At 37.0% G+C, this 17,195-nt stretch overlaps 1 protein-coding gene across 1 annotated transcript; it reads left to right on the forward strand.

Moving 5' to 3' along the window:
- Positions 1-5,878: 5,878 nt before the first annotated feature.
- Nmbr (neuromedin B receptor) lies at positions 5,879-14,449 on the forward strand. Its single transcript, XM_057763176.1, has 3 exons — positions 5,879-6,300; positions 11,162-11,510; positions 14,048-14,449. Exons 1-3 carry the CDS (start codon positions 5,879-5,881, stop codon positions 14,447-14,449), a joined length of 1,173 nt encoding a protein of 390 aa, XP_057619159.1.
- The last annotated feature ends 2,746 nt before the right edge of the window (positions 14,450-17,195 follow it).

Here is a 17,195-nt window from a genome sequence, read left to right on the forward strand (position 1 = left end):
TCAGGAGGTCCCATTTATTAATTGTTACTCTCAGTGTTTGTGCTGCTGGGGTTATACTTAGGAAGTGGTTCCCTGTGCCAGTGCGTTCAAGTGTACTTCCTACTTTCTCTTCTATAAGGTTCAGTGTAGGTGGCTTTATGTTGAGGTCTTTGATCCATTTGGACTTGAGTTTTGTACATGGTGATAGATATGGGTCTATTTTCATTCTTCTACATGTTGATATACAGTTATGCCAGCACCACTTGATAAATATGCTTTCTTTTTTCCATTTGATATTTTTTTGCTTTTTTTTGCTTCAAATCAAGTGTTCGAAAATGTGTGGATTGATATCTGGGTTTTCTATTTGGTTCCATTGGTCCTCCTGTCTGTTCTTATGCCAATACCAGACTGTTTTCAGTACTGTAGCTCTGTAGTACAGTTTGAAGTCAGGGATTGTGATGCCTCCAGAAGTTCTTTTATTGTAAAGGATTGTCTTGGCTATCCTGTTTTTGTTTTTGTTTTTGTTTTTGATTTTCCATATGAAGTTGAGTACCATTATTTCAAGGTCTTTGGAGAATTTTGATGGGCATTGCATGTACTCGCTCAAAGGTGATTTTCAAACATAAAGCAAAGAAAGACAGCCTATAAACCACAATCTCAGAGAGCTTAGACAACAATGCAGGTACTAAGAGAGACTTACATAGATCTAATCTACATGGGAAGTAGAAAAAGACAAAATCTCCTAAGTAAATTGGGAGCATGGGGACCTTCGGGGAGGTTTGAAGCAGGGATGGGAGAGGTAGGGAGGAGAGCAGAGAAAAATGGAAAAGAAAAAAAAAATCTTTAACTTACATGGGAATTGCATTTATTCATGCATTTTAGTTTTTAATCCTCTTTAGTTTTTATTCATCATCTGTTTGTTATGTGTATATGTTGTGTGTGTGTGTGTGTCTACACTCTTGTGTCTAAATATGTGTAGGCTTACAATAATTTCAGTTATCTTAGTTTATCACTCTCCATCAATTTTTGAGACAGAGTCTCTCATTGAAGCTATTTCATTTTCACTAAACTATTCCCTCAGAAAGTTCCTAGTACCTGTCTCTCCTTGTCATTGCACTGCTGGTATAAAAGATGTGTGTTTATGCCCAGGTTTTACCCACATATATGTGTTCTGAATCCATGTGGGCACCAGATGAAGATGGACACTAAAAAGACATTCCACATTAATTCAGAATTGAGTATAATAAAGGGTTATTTATTTGGCGATAGACTCACACAGATCACATGCCTCTGCTCGAATGGGGAACAAAAACGGAGTCCTGCAGTCTGATGTTCGCTTTATATTGCCATTTATAAGAGATCATGCCCAAGTGGGCAGGTAACTTAAAGGCTACTGGAAGTAGGAATTTTTACAGCAGGTCCCCAATCTTACACAGCAAATAGCTTACCCATGGAATCATCTCTAATGGTCTTATTCATGTATTTGTTTTTCTTTAGGAACAAAGAGATCTAAGAGACAATGAACTCATATATAAGCTTCAGAATGCAGTTTTATTGAGTTGTTTGTAGAATTAAGGAAGCCACCTTACCTCAATTGTTTAGTTATCTTATGTAAAATATAAGACTTAAGTACTCACATCAAAGAATATTTATAGCTATTAGTGAGATATGAATCTCAGCAGATGATGGCACATTGAATAAAATAAACATTTTGTTTCTTCAGTGCATGCCTGTTTTTTGTTTCTTGAAAATAAAATAATATCCATATTCTATTTAAAATTCTGTTTTAATAGTTGTTACATAGTTATAATCATTTAGTGAAATGTCATAGTAGTCATTATTGACATATAGTCTACAATAAACTTTGCCTTGAATTTTAACCTGTAAGTGAATATATAGAGATTTATTCAAAAATGAAAAATACATCTAATACAAATGTCTTCTTTTTATGAGTCCCATGACTTGGATATTTGCTAACACATCTTTTGGACTATGCAGTTTTCTTATCTGAATGGTTACGAGTACAGACATAACAGAAGAATAAGACAATTAGAACAAGGTCATACAATACTCTAGCTTTCCAAATGCACTTATTTACATACATTATAATATAATAACTATAGAATAATATCGTATCAGGCACAAAGAAACCTTCTTTTGATGGTTGGTCAGAGTAGTCCATATAATTTCCAAAACAATATATATTATCAATGAAGTCCTAGGTTTCTCTGTGGGGTTGAGAGTTGAGGCTGGGTCCCTATTGCTGAAGATACCATACATTTAGGATACACAACACAGATAATCCAAGCTGGATTCAGTCTTACAACCTCTTTCCTGTGGTATAGCTTACTTGGTTTCAGAAAATACTGTGTAATCTGAGAAGAGTAGAAAACAGTTGGATAGTCCATCCAGCTTCAATACTACGAACCATGACAATCACCAGCATGTTAAGATATTAATAGGTATAAGAAGTAATTCTCACATGTGTTGTCAATCTACAGTTGTCTCATTGAACTTAAGGTCCACTCAATAGAAGCGAAATTATGCTGAGCACTAACTTAGCCAGCTTCTCAGGGGTAGTGCGGTCATGAACTTAGGAAAGAATTTCCTACCATCATTTTGATAGATCAATGCTAATTCCATATTGTATTATAAATCTTATCATTATACTCACAGATAAGCATATCTAAAAGCCCTCATCAAAGAATCTTCTCATAGCAAATGGAAGCCATCTCAGAAAACCACAACTGGACACAATGCAGAGATCATGGGGAGCATAGTCCCAATGGATACACCAACATCACAGCTTCTGCATCTGTGGCATATCGAACATCTAGGAAGAAGGGCCAGAGAGATTGCAAAAGCCAGACTATCAGAGACTCTTCTGCGAATCACTCTTTTCTTAAAATTCTGTGTAAACAGTACTAGAAATATGGCAGCATCAGTAGACATGCTCACATTAGTGGGAGGGGGAAATATCTCATGGGGTCTTACCGCTAGATGTAGAACTGTGGGCAATCAAATAGCCTCTTTCAGGGTTGAGCCCCCTTATTGGTTTTCCTATACAGAGTGGTCAGTCTTGAAACCATATACACACAAACAAGAAAAAGAGATTCAGCAAGAGATTACACATGCACTGACACATATGTAAAAAACATTGTAAAATAAAAATACTGTCAGCCTGAGAGGGGCATGGGAGCAACTAGAGGAAAGAAATGAATCAATTTTATTGCAAGGGAAAACACTAAACATAAAAATCAATAAAATAGGATATTTTGAGCCTGAAAGTTTGAGACTTCCACGGATATAGATTTCTTTAAAAATTTACCTCGCATAATGAGATTGAATGCTATAAGAGAAACTTAACCTTGAAGATAAAACTTTTAGAGTACTCCAATTTATAAGTAATGATAGTTACGTTGCAAAAGTAAAATGGACAAACACAAAAGCAATATTCATTTATTCAAAGAAATGTACATGAAAATTCCACTTAGCCAATCAAACTTGGCAATGGACTAAGCAGTGAAATTCAAGAGTACAACACAGACTCAAAATTTAGTTAGAGAAAATTGATTACAATTCCAATATCTACCTTACTGTGTGAGGTTTTCTTTGGGAGGTGATGTCTGAAAAGCTGCTTAATTGACAGTGGCTTTGCTCTTGTGCACATGTTTATCAGCTCATGACTCAATCTTTAAAGATGCTGCTTGACAGACTCATAACTGTTCAATTTTATCTTCTTGCACTCAAACCCAGGCATACATTTCCCAATGATAAGAGTGTTATTTGTCTAATTTTGGAGCCACTTATATCCGGACAGCTTTTTAAAATTTAATTTATGCCCATTATTATGTGTTTGTGAATGTACAGTTGGGTTGCTGTGGCATGCATGAGGTAGTTAGAGACTGCACATTCCAGTTGCTTCTCTCCTTCCGCATCATATGTGGCCTCCAGGGATGAACTCAGGCTGCCTGTCTCGCAGTACAGCTGTTTTATGCGTTGAACCAACTGGCTGGCCCTGAGCAGTCTTTTCTTTGTAAAATTCCAATGGTGGTATTGATTCTGGAAACTATTGTATCTCTATTTACAGATTGTGAACCTGTCAATGTGGATGCAGAGTTAGGTCCTAGAGTTCCATGTTCTTGAGAAACTGAAGCAAAAGAGTCACTTGAGACCAAGAACTCAAGCCCACTCTGAGTGACATAGAACATCATGCTTCAGAAAATGAATATATCAAATTTTAATTGTCTACATTTATGAGTGAATATATATATATATATATATATATATATATATATATCCAGAGACACATATAGTATTAATATCATACTAATATAAGAAGGAACAACAAATTGGTAATCCACCTCAAAAAACTCTAAATTTTACCACATGTGAACGTAAGCTCTGAGACCAGAAAATTCAAGCCTGGAATTTATCCATGTGTGTGCACGAGAACATTAGGTATGAGAGATTGCACATTCCAGCTGCTTCTCTCCTTCCACACCACATGTGGCCTCTGGGGGATGAATTCAGGTTACTTGTCTTGCACTACATGTGCAAAATATTTATAGAAACGTTATTTAAATCAGTTAAAGTGAGCCAGGCAGTGGTGGCGCACGTCTTCAATCCCAGCATTCATGAGGCAGAGGCAGGCAGAGCTCTGCGAGTTTGAGGCCAGCCTGGTCTAAAAAAAAGTGAATTCCAGGACAGCCAAGACTGTTTCACAGAGAAACCCTGTCTCAAAAAGCCAAACCAAACAAGCAGGCAAGCAAACAAACAAACAAACAAATATCTGGCTATAGGTGTGAAACTTCCAAATATTAGTGAACATGAGAATGGATAGGTAACAGTTGTTTAGTTATGTTGTATGTTTATAAAAGGCAACCACAACACATGTGTTCCTCACAAAGCTTCTATAGCTCCCCCAGATATAACCAGGGAAGAAGTTAAATGATGATTGTAATCTGAAAAGTTCTATTACTGTGGTCCTCAAGAGAGAACCAACTAAGTTGAAGGCAGGCATAGTGGTGCTTTATACCAGATTGCTTGTTCTGATAGTAAAGCATACATCTGATAGATGTGCATTTTATGCGCGCCATATCGCAATAAAATATAAGTTAAAAATACGTCAACTGTGGGAAAGAGTTTCTTGATTTGGGGTGAGGAGTGGTCAGAGGATGATAGAACAGAACGGAGAGCAGTTCTCTCGTTGACTTAATTCTTTGTCCCTGGCTGGCTTGCTAAATTCAGTATTTCAGCACTGGGGACTTGCCAGCTCAGATTTTGGATCCTCAAAGGCTCACAAACTTCCTGCGTGGGCTCCTCCTGCTCGGCGTCGTTTGAGGATGGATGTATATGGGGACGCAGAATGAAAACAAAAAAACAAAAAACAAAAAACCCAACTCCTCTTCAGTTCCACACAACAGTACAACAGGAACGGCAGAGAGAAGAGCAAAGCTGTGGGGTGAGCACAAAAGGCCCGCGCTAGTGCCAGCGTTTCAGTTGCTGCCGGCTGGACAGCTCCTGGATGACTTCCGGTTCTGGGGTGGACCAGTGGGGCAGGTAGGGTTCTTGGTCCCACTGGGACTGACCTCTGTTCTCTTGCTTGTTAATAAGACCGGGAACTAAGTCTTAAAGACGAGGAATAAAGCCTCAACCGCCTTGCTTTTTGTTTGAGTTTACATCGCAAACCTGCAGTAGTGAAGGGATCCTCTCCTAGGAAGAAGCTCCGGAGCGCAGAGCGCAGACTTCTCTGAGGGCCAGTGCGGTGGCTCAGTCCCAGCAGTCACAAACTTGCCAGGATTAGAAGCAAATCAGTTAAACCCACTTCGTGCTCATTGCACTTTTCGAGACATTCGAGTGCACGAAAACTCCTGCGGGTTCCTTGGAAAAAGAGATCATGCCCCCCAGGTCTCTTTCCAACCTCTCCTTGCCCGCGGAGGCGAATGAGAGCGAGCTGGTTCCCAAGGAGTGGGAAAAAGATTTCATGCCGGGCTCAGACGGGACCACCGCGGAGTTGGTGATCCGCTGTGTGATCCCGTCCCTCTACCTAATCATCATTACGGTGGGCTTGCTTGGCAACATCATGCTGGTGAAGATATTCCTCACCAACAGCGCCATGAGGAGCGTCCCCAACATCTTCATCTCTAACCTGGCGGCTGGGGACCTGCTGCTGCTGCTGACCTGCGTTCCAGTGGACGCCTCCCGCTACTTTTTTGATGAATGGGTATTCGGCAAGCTGGGCTGCAAACTCATCCCCGCCATCCAACTTACCTCGGTGGGGGTTTCTGTGTTCACGCTCACCGCCCTCAGCGCTGACAGGTAAGAATATAGTTAACAAGGGGATAAATTGGAAAAGTGATGGTCAGGGACAGGGTCCCAGCATGGTTGGGAACTGGGATGTTCCATCCAGGGAATAAATGTTAAGATAGTTTGGGGTTGGAGATGGGGAAAAGAAAGAGTATGTATGTAATGGAAGCTTAATAACTCGACTTAAAAACGTAATGAGAAGCGAAGTTTAGAAACATATACAAACCATTTAAATACTTTAAACTCGCACACGCTAGTAAGATTCTCCCACACACTTTGGAAACATTACTATGAACTTCATAGAAGATCTACAGCATAAACGAGTTAAAGTTCAGTTGTCTTCTGGATTTTTTTTTTAAATATTTTTCTGTGTGTCTAAACTTGAGCAAGCTCTTTTCTGATTCAGTAGGGTGATATTCTAACATGTTAGAACACTAAATTCAACTTGTGGAAACTGCTCCGTTTAGTCTGTGCACCATTTACAATATGAAGTAAATATTATTTGTCTAAGTGAAAACCATTAGAATTATTAGTGTTCTTTAAAAATAGGCTCTCATATCTTCCTGTTGGAAAACCTTAAGTTCTTCTAGTTCTTGGTGAAATCAAGTGATCCCCTCCCCCATAATGCTAAATTTTATTGTCTTAAAACAATGCTATGGGAACAGCCTTCATTATCAAATCTGCTTTCATATACTCTAGCAGTGCAAGCATTCATTGTTCTACTTGGCAGACCAGTTGGTCATCTTTGTCATTTTCCATGTGTGGATCCTGAAGCTCAGAGAACGTAAGTTCTCCTGTGATTTCTGGGAGAAAAATCCAGGCTTACTGAACAGAGGCTAGGACTGTTATCCTGGGCTGTCTGCATCAGACTTTCAGGTCTTTTATGTAGGCGGGAATGTCTAGATGGTTGTCTGGGGCAATGTTTGTAATTAGGAGCTGTGGTCTTTCTCTTGGGAATGAAGGACAGACTGAAGTTATTTAGCTAAACAATTTAACTTGGGTACAAGAATGGTATTTGTTATTCTTATTAATTTGCATATTGAGTTATTAATGATTCAGGTTCTTAGATTCTGGGGCTTGGATATACTTTCTTTATACTAATTTGGAATAAAAGAATTAATATTGGAAATATAACAATATTCAGTGGAGAGTCTTTTTGATGCTGTTGTCAAGTAGATACTCCATTTATATTGCATACTATTTCAAATTACTACTGGAAAAGTGATTAAAATTTTAAATAATTTATGAACTTTATCTTTTTGGCACCAGTTCTATTATCTTGTCAAAAGTTATTTGAACTCAGTTTCAGTTTTATTTGCACTTCAAGGCTAAAATTGACATTTGCTCTTGGCTGCTCTTCTTTGGGTGACCTATTTTAATCAGACTGTTAAAGAAGCAAACTTAGAACAAAACACAATCACGGTAGGTGAACCTGACACAAAGCATTCATTTTTAAAGTATGGCATTAATAGCAATTCTCAGGGCTTGAGTTTATTTCCCACACAAGTTTTCCAATCTATTGTCATGGAAACAAGTAGGTTTGCCCTGATCAGAGGCAGAAGACTGAAGACTCTCCTGCATTTAGGACATTTTGGTGGCATCATATACATACCATAGCAATTATGTAGACAAAAAGATTCTCACATTATAAAGGCAAAGAATGGCGCTTTGCCTCCTTTGGACCATTGAGTACCCTGGCTGCTTTCAATTTGGAAAAATCAACAAAGCTTAAATAGAAATGTCAATAACATGACAAGCATAAAAAGGGAGGAAAACAAGTGTCAGGAAAATGAAAGAAAAATATAGGATGACCCACACTTTCACAAAAGATAATTAATTTTTTTGAGAACTTTCTAGTCGTCATCCAAATAAAAAGTTGCCTTTTATAGTAAAAACTGAGCTGTGATGTTTTTTACAGAACCATAGCTACAGAATGAGCTGCTATTTCTGCACCTAATTTATTACATTTGTATTAAATAAAGCGTGCGATACTATACGTGACTGTAGTAAATTATGTCGTTTGCTCAATTGATTTCAATCACTGCTAGATCACTTCCATTTTCCTTCTCATTAGAAGTAGCATCATTTGACTTAAAATGCACTGTGTTATTCTTGAATATCAATACTGTTTTCACAATTCAGTTATGGCTGTGTGACTGACTGTTTGTTTACTTGTGACCCACATAGTAAGTAAGATGGGAATGTGCCAGCCTGGATTTTATGGCATCTGGGTCCTCATTGCAGGCCTTTTAAACACAGATTTTACCTGAAGAAGGATGACAAAATACCACAAAACTTATGCTCCTAAGGTTGTGTTTCCTAATATGAAATCAAGACTATTACCTTCAGAGAAGGCATCTGAACCTCTAAACACCGGATTTCTGTTGTTCCCAGAAATCCACTGTGCATGTGAACCCACTGCCCTGGAAAGCTTGCAGAAAGCCAGAGGCAATGATGCCCACTGCTAATTGTTTCTAAGCATAATCTATATGCAGACTTGAAAAATATTAGTAAAGTAAAGGCAAAATCTCTCAATGCACATCCTAGGGACTCTGTCACTCAATCTTTGTACAAACTTAATTTATCCTTCTTGTCCTACCCCACTTCTCTAGGTGATTCTGAAGTTTGACGCACACTGAACATTACTAGACAGTCTCCACTGCACACTTCCTGTCCCAACCCTCTATTTAACAGTTCCACTTACCACAATTGATTTTCATTAATGATGTCCTTAATACTCAGACCAATAGCCATTTACTGAGCACACACTCTGTGGCTCTGGACATTTTACCATGTACTAGTGAAGCATCAATGAGCAATAGCCTTTCTTCTGTTAATCTATAGCATTCTTCCTGCACAATAATGTTCAATAACATAAAAGACAGTAGCTTAACTAGACATGCTCAAAGAAACAAAGATTTTTGAGATGTTCTGATGACTTTTGCAAGAAGAAAGAGAGATCTATTTTTATTTTATATTGTGATTAAACTCAACTTTATAATTACATTAAATTTAAATTTAAATTAAATACTACATACAGATATCATAAATGAGATTCAAATTGATGAAGAAATCATTCACTAAAGTTTAATATATGGATGATGATTATACTTCTCTATGGCCGTCTATTGATTAGTTATTCTTTAATTCAGTTTTCATTAGGAATATCTCTGTGAGACTATTTGTAAGGGAAAATGTAACATTTTACACATATCTGCCATGCTGCTGTGTTTAATTAAATAGGTTTTATGCTGAGGAATATCTTTCTCATGTTTAATGTAAATATTTGAAGAAAGCATGATAAAACATGCCCACTTTAATATTCATTAGAGGACTTTATTTATCACTTTATGTTTTTCCAAAGATATACTTGCAGCATTAATATTTTGCAGATTTGTATCTATAGCTCAGTGGTATAATGCTTGCTTTACATGCATGATGTGTTGGGTTCATTCCCCAATACTCCCTCCTCCCCCACAAAACAAACAAACAAAACAAAGAAAGAAACAAACACTCACTTACAGTTGTAAGATATGCTACAGTTCTGACAGCTTTTGTAGTCTGTTGTTTTTTTCTAGTGTATTTCTTTGTTTATAGAATTTATACTATTGTCTTTTCATTCAGTTGTGTATTATCTAAAGATTTCCTGAGATATATTTCTTGCAGAAGGTGACAAGAATTATCCCTGCTGAAAAGGTCATCTTCATCTTTACCCTACTCTCCAACTACGTTTATTTTCTTAAATGAATTTTGGCCTATTGCTAGGAATCTTACCACAATGAACAGTTTATATATTTTATTACCATTTAAGTTTCTAGATCTGAAATGCATATTATAATATGAAGGTAAGGTTTGTGTCATCCTAAAATTTATAAGCTGAAATCTTCCCCCACAAAACAATGGTAGCAGGTACTAGAAACTTTAGGGGGTGATTAGGTCTTTAGAGTAGGGTCATTGTAAAAACAACTCCAGAAGGACCCAGTAGAAGACACTGTTTATGTTCAGTAAGTGAAGGCACAGTGAAACCACTAACTATGGGAAGAAAGAAAAGCGTTTGTGGGAACAACCTGCCAGGTTGCCTCGGAGAATAGATGTTAGCAGTTGGCCAGGAAAGCAGGTCGGGACTATATGATAATCATTGGGGTGGGGTACTTGGCTGAGCAGGCTGTCTCCAAATATGAGTCCTTTCCCACCTGTCACGACTACACATTGCCACTAAGATACAAAAGGTGAGAGGGTAGACTTCTATATGGTCTAACAAAATAAAATAGGCCTATAAAAACAAAATACTCTTCAATGTTCAGTTCTTTCAATTGTACTGTGGAGAAAAATCCCACCTGGACTCATATCTGAGATTTATTGATTAGGAAAATGTTAAGGAAAAATGTGGAGAGTCTCAGACTCTGAAGTTATGAGACAAGAATCAAGGTAGAATTTAACTGCATTCCTTTGTAACTCAGTTATTTTCCTTAGCTAGCAATTACAATGACAGATTGGAAACGAACACATTTATGTAAAAATAGAATAGCTTATCAAATTCATTGGAAAATGATACATGTACTGTGCATTGATTGAAGAGTCAATCATTACTGTTTAGGAGATTCTACTTTAAAATATTTTCTTCTTTCTGCTTGTGCTCTGTGCCAAGAAGGCCTGGAATGAATTGGAGACACTGAGATGCCAGGGAGTTTTTATCTTCCATACATTAGAAAGCAGCTAGGATAAAACAAAGTATTGGTACTTCTACTTCCAGAGAAATTTATCCCCCTCTCTGCTCCTTCTCTTCTTTCTCTTTTTTCTTTTATCCTCCATTTTCTGCCTTCCCTCCCTCCCTCCTTTCTTCCTAGAGAGTAACTTGAGTCTCTTGTTCTAGGTACAGAGCTATTGTGAACCCCATGGACATGCAGACTTCTGGCATGGTGCTGTGGACCAGTGTGAAGGCTGTGGGCATCTGGGTGGTCTCTGTGTTGTTGGCTGTCCCAGAAGCTGTGTTTTCGGAAGTAGCACGAATTGGTAGCTTGGATAATAGCAGTTTCACGGCATGCATACCTTACCCGCAAACAGATGAGTTGCATCCAAAGATTCACTCAGTGCTCATTTTTCTTGTTTATTTCCTCATACCACTTGTTATTATAAGTATTTATTATTATCATATTGCAAAGACTTTAATTAAAAGTGCACACAATCTTCCAGGAGAATACAATGAACATACCAAAAAGCAGGTAAGTTGGGTTAGGACCTGTGTGTGTGTGTGTTATTTTATGGGTTGTTAATCCTATGAAATATAAAGAACCTATGGGCTTTCACTTGCTTTACTGGAGGGATTTTTGGAGAATTTCTTGTATGTGTTTGTGTCACATATAAGTGGAATCTACCCAAATCCCATTTATCAGATATCTGAGCCTCTGACAAGAATTGGAATGTTATCAGTAGAAACTAATGTCCCTGTTCTTGGTGAAAGTTATGTTGGTAAAGAACCTGCTTAGTAGTGTGAGGACTGAGTTTGGGTACCCTGAAGCCATGTAAAAATGTCAGGCATGGGCCATAACTAACAACAAGAGGAGGAAATGTGAAGACAGGAAATTCCCTGGAGCTTGCTAGCCAGTTAGTCTACTATCTGTACAAAAAGTTCAATGAGAAAACCACCCCTCCCAAACAAAGTAGAGAGTGATAGTGGAATACACGGTCAGCTTCTGGCTTCTACACACAAGTACATATGCACATATGTATTCACATGCACATCTAATGGGTCAGAACATGTTACAGGGAGGCAATGGCTGCTTGTTGCCGATTTGAAGACAAACTTAATCTGAGATAACTGGAGTTGGTGGTAGATGTTGATGGACTGAGAGAATGGAGCCTTGAGTCACCAATCAGCAGCAGGAGCTGGCAGAGGTTTCCATGAGGCAGAGCAGCCTCCATTAATTATGAATGTGAAGAGTCGACATTCATTTTAGAGATTCAGATATTGGACAAATATTTCAAACAAACGAATTATTCATTATTTAAGTATCTGGAACCATGGAGGCAAAAAAATCTATGCAACAGGCTCATTGTGTCCTTTACTTTATATAACTACACACACACACACAATCTAACTAGTTCTGTAATCTAAGTTGTATCACAATTGGATGTTTGAGTTTTGATTTTTGATTTTTTTTAAGTTGAATTCTTCGAATACCCACAGCTTTTTTTTTTTTTTTTTTTATGCTGCTAGTTCTGCCTCATTTTTGTAAATTTCCCCTTGGAGATTTATAAACCATGATTGGGTACTTGATTCTTGACATTTTCCAACATATCATCTCAAAGCCCAACTTTCTAGAACTTGAGTCTCCAGTTTCAGAATGCCATGGAAGTTTCACACCCATGCTGTGTCATCTAGGGAGGATACCTAAACTCTAAACTCCATATTCATACTTCCGAAAACAGTTGCATGTCTAAAGTAGGGCACCAAGATGCAACACTAGGACCACTACCTGCTATTTCTCAGTGTCAGCTATGTGTGCTTCAGCTTTCAGACTTTCCTTTTTTTCTTAAATATTCTAGCTGCTGACCAAACTCTCTATCGCACAGTTGTCAGTGTCTTCTGATGAACTGTGCCCCTACTCACACTGTTATACTTAAATATTTAAGCATATTGGGAAATTAGATCTAAATTTTGTACTCTATATTTTATAGAAGAATTCTTAAGTTAAAATATTAAATGTCTGACTTTGAATTCTATTTCTTACAAACCTGAAGTTTTCTTAAATAGTAAGCATAGCATAAATTTTATGAAAAAGAAACATAAAATATAATCCAGTTTAATAATGTTAGTAGGGTTGATAGTTACATCATAAGTTTAAAAATCATTTTATCTATCTATCTATCTATCTATCTATCTATCTATCTATCTATCTATCATCTATCAACCTATCTATTTATATCATCTATCTGTTTATATGTCTGTCATCTATATCCATCCATCTATATGTCTATTATTTATCCATCCTCTATCTATTTATATGTGTGTGCATACTTATACATTCAGCCCATGGTAAGTGTATGACAATTTGAGGACTGCTTCTCGGAGTTATTTCTCCTTTTCTACCATATGGGCCTTGAGTATTGAATTCAGTTGATTAGGTTTAAGATTATATGGATTTAGCCACTAAGCCACCTCTCCAGTTCCAGAAAATTTTGATTATTATCTGAGTTATCTGAATATATATATATATATATATATGTGTGTGTGTGTGTGTGTGTGTGTGTGCATATGTGTGTGTGTGTGAGAGAGAAGAAATAGTGAGAACTATAAGAAAAATAGTCAAGTTCTATTTTAATAAGTCATTTTTTTCTTGTTAAAATACCCTGATACTTGGAAAATATACGCACTTGTGTGTGTTCTATGCTTAATCAATTTAGTATATATAATATAAATAAAATATTTTATATTTTTACTAACATGGCCCTACCCTAAGTAAAAGGATAATACCTTAAGGAGTTCATTAATATTACTACTTTGACATGAAGATTGCTATGCATAATTTATCATCTGACCTTGTAGAATTGCTAAATATTTTTAAAAGAAAATAATGTAGTGAACAAAATAGTCTAGGTCCAGCTGTTAGAGCAATCACTTGATGAGGGAGTGAAACAATGTGTGCGTTTGGGTTTCACCACAAGCACTGATAAGGTTCCTTGCTTCTGGGCGGTGAGTTTGGTCTGTGACTGCCTCTCTTTCCGTTTGACCAATGGGCATCTCTGCTGCTTTTCACAGATGGAGACCCGGAAACGCCTGGCTAAGATTGTGCTTGTTTTCGTGGCCTGCTTTGTCTTCTGCTGGTTCCCCAACCACGTTCTTTACTTGTACAGGTCTTTCAACTACAAGAAAATCGACCCTTCCCTTGGTCACATGATAGTCACCTTAGTGGCCCGGGTTCTGAGTTTCAGCAATTCCTGTGTCAATCCCTTTGCTCTTTACCTGCTCAGTGAAAGCTTCAGGAAGCACTTCAACAGCCAGCTCTGCTGCAGGAGGAAGTCCTATCCCGAGAGGTCAACCAGCTACCTTCTCAGCTCTTCTGCCGTGAGAATGACTTCTCTGAAGAGCAACACAAAGAACATGGTGACCAGTTCTGTCCTGTTAAATGGGCATAGTGCAAAGCAGGAGATAGCACTGTGATAGGAGGCCATTCAACTCACTCTTGGAACATCCTGTACAGACTTTGCTACTATTATTGAGCAAAACAGAACTACATAATTTCCACATGCATACTACTCCCTAGCTGACTCAAGAACAAGACAAATAGTTTTCTCTCAATAGAATTTTGCATTACACCATGTACATCTATATTAAACACACATAACTCAGATATAACTTTTGCTAACATTGATTTACAAATTCCCTGGAATTTAAGGCATTGCAATAAGCAACTGTGTCATATTTACTTTAAATTCTTTTTATCCTAAATCATAGAGAATATTTCCATACTGAGTCAGTAATTTGGTGAGAGATATTGGTAATAAACACATCATTATGATGAGTAAATTTTATTTATAACTAGTATATATATATATATATATCAATTTCAGCCCCCTCAAGTGGAGTTTTATCATTATCCATCAATATTTATGGTTCTTTATATAATTACAATTTTTAGAAATGTTTCTAAGTTCAAGATAAAGTTTTGTAATGTATGATAACATTTTTATTATGAATTGTAAGTTGATATATGAATGTGTATATGTAAAACAGGTATTCTATGCTCCAAATTCCAATAACAATACTCAGACTATTGCATGGACATTTTTGTAAACAGTTAAATTCTTGACAATTTGGTTGCTTCTGTGTAGGTAATACAATTTGTATAATTCTGGTGAAATCTCATTTGCTCTTGCATCTGCCAGCTGACAAGTGTATGGGATCTCAGGCACTTTTCTCTGCATGATATCACAGTTTTCTCTGAATAAATATCTTGATCCTTTTCAACAGATTATAAACATTGTTTTATGAAATCCCAAAGCTACTTCTTTGATCAACCTACACCAAATGTCTAATTCTTTAGTTTCTTCATGCCAAATTGAATTCTAAATACATCAAGGTGACATTATTGGCACATTAAGCTTCCCTTTAAATGTTCCTACCCCACACTATTGAAGAAATGAAAAAATCACTTGGATAAATGAAAGCAGATTTTCTATACATATGATAATAAGGATGATAATGAACACTAATCAAATGTTTGTTGTTTTCTAACATATTGCCAGAGCTTTAGCTGTAATTTTAATTTTTCTTTCATATAAATTCTTAAAATGAATAAACGAAGGATCCAAATTTCTAGGTTATGAAGATGCTCAAATTGTGGGGTATCTTTACTCAAAAGATGACACAATTCACAAATCCAATGAGACTCTTTTTTTTTTTTTTTTTTTGGTTTTTTTCGAGACAGGGTTTCTCTGTGGTTTTGGAGCCTGTCCTGGAACTAGCTCTTGTAGACCAGGATGGTCCCGAACTCACAGAGATCCGCCTGCCTCTGCCTCCCGAGTGCTGGGATTAAAGGCGTGCGCCACCACCGCCCGGCACAATGAGACTCTTAATACATTGCCAGAAACCTGGTCTTTAGCCTTCATTAACTTCATGAAAAGATATATGTAAAGTAGGCCTTGATTTCTTTATTTTATAGGTTGTGAAATTGAGGTGCAACTATATTTAGTGACTTAGGGGGAAAATAATCCTGCCATGTGGACAACTTGGAATATAAAGCCAGATACTACATCATAAAGTGTGTGCTCAACTACTCCACTGCCATTCAGTTGTGACTTTATACAGCTGATCTCCACCTTCAGGCAAGTTTCAGATCTACTTACCATGAAGTCACACAGCGCACACAAAGTTTACATTAATGTTGAGCATCTCAAAATTATTTCAGGCCCATTCACTGCAATTTGTACAGTCAAATCCCAAGAATTAAGAATCCTTGGTCAATGTAGAATATTTCTTCTTAAGAATATTAAGAATATAATAGGCACATAAGAAAGATGTCTGATATTATTCTTTTAGTCTATATACATAGAAATAGATAAAATATTATAAAACAGATGCATATATCTTTAATTTAATTATATGTATGACCTTAAAACTAAAAGGAAATGTGCATACATTAACTATGAATTCAAGAGAATGCAATTGGGATATAACAATCAGATATTTTGTAAGGATGAAAAACATTTATTTATGAAACAATCTCAACAAGTTTTTTCTAAGCCTTTTACTGCAATGTTTTTCTGCACAGATGGCAACGCAAATCTCGAGCTTCCTTTTACTAGAATGTATATTAACAATGGGCATAGTTCTAAATGTATTATTATGGTTTGCCTGTATTTAAACTTTAAGCTGTTTTATTTTTATTTTATGTGTATGAGGTTTTCGCCTTCATACACATATGTGCACTGTATGTGTGCTTGGTGCCTGTGGATCCAATAAGGCACTGAATTCCCTGGAACTGCAGTTACAGATGGTTGTTAGCCACATATGAGTACTGGGAACCAAGACTAGGTCTTCTGCAAGAGAAGCAAGAAATCTTGACAACTGAACCATTTTTCCATCCCTTCAAAAGTTCTCTTTTTTTTGGCATAGACATGGAAAGTTACTACATTAGTATATATTTTATAATGTGTAGTAAGGAGGCTGCTTGTTGGTTCCCAGCCAATTAGCCCCCAAATAGTCATACAGAAACTGTATTAATTAAATCATTGCTTGCCCCATTAGTTCTAGCTTCTTATTGGCTAATTTTTTTCATATTAATTTAACTCATTCCATTAATCTGTGTATCGCTACAAGGCTGTGACTTACAGGGCAAAATTCCCAGCATCTATCTCCAGTGGCTCCATGGCTTCTCTCTGACTCTGCCCTTCTTTCTCTGAGCATT

The sequence above is a fragment of the Chionomys nivalis genome, chromosome 2 (genome assembly GCF_950005125.1).
Source record: "Chionomys nivalis chromosome 2, mChiNiv1.1, whole genome shotgun sequence".
Taxonomy (NCBI): domain Eukaryota; kingdom Metazoa; phylum Chordata; class Mammalia; order Rodentia; family Cricetidae; genus Chionomys; species Chionomys nivalis.

Excerpts from the sequence above, each read along its gene's own strand:
- Nmbr (XM_057763176.1), top strand. The coding sequence starts at position 5,879 with ATGCCCCCCAGGTCTCTTTCCAACCTCTCCTTGCCCGCGGAGGCGAAT. Across the intron at positions 6,301-11,161 it reads ACCGCCCTCAGCGCTGACAG|GTACAGAGCTATTGTGAACC; the intron begins GTAAGAATATAG and ends CTCTTGTTCTAG. Across the intron at positions 11,511-14,047 it reads ATGAACATACCAAAAAGCAG|ATGGAGACCCGGAAACGCCT; the intron begins GTAAGTTGGGTT and ends TGCTTTTCACAG.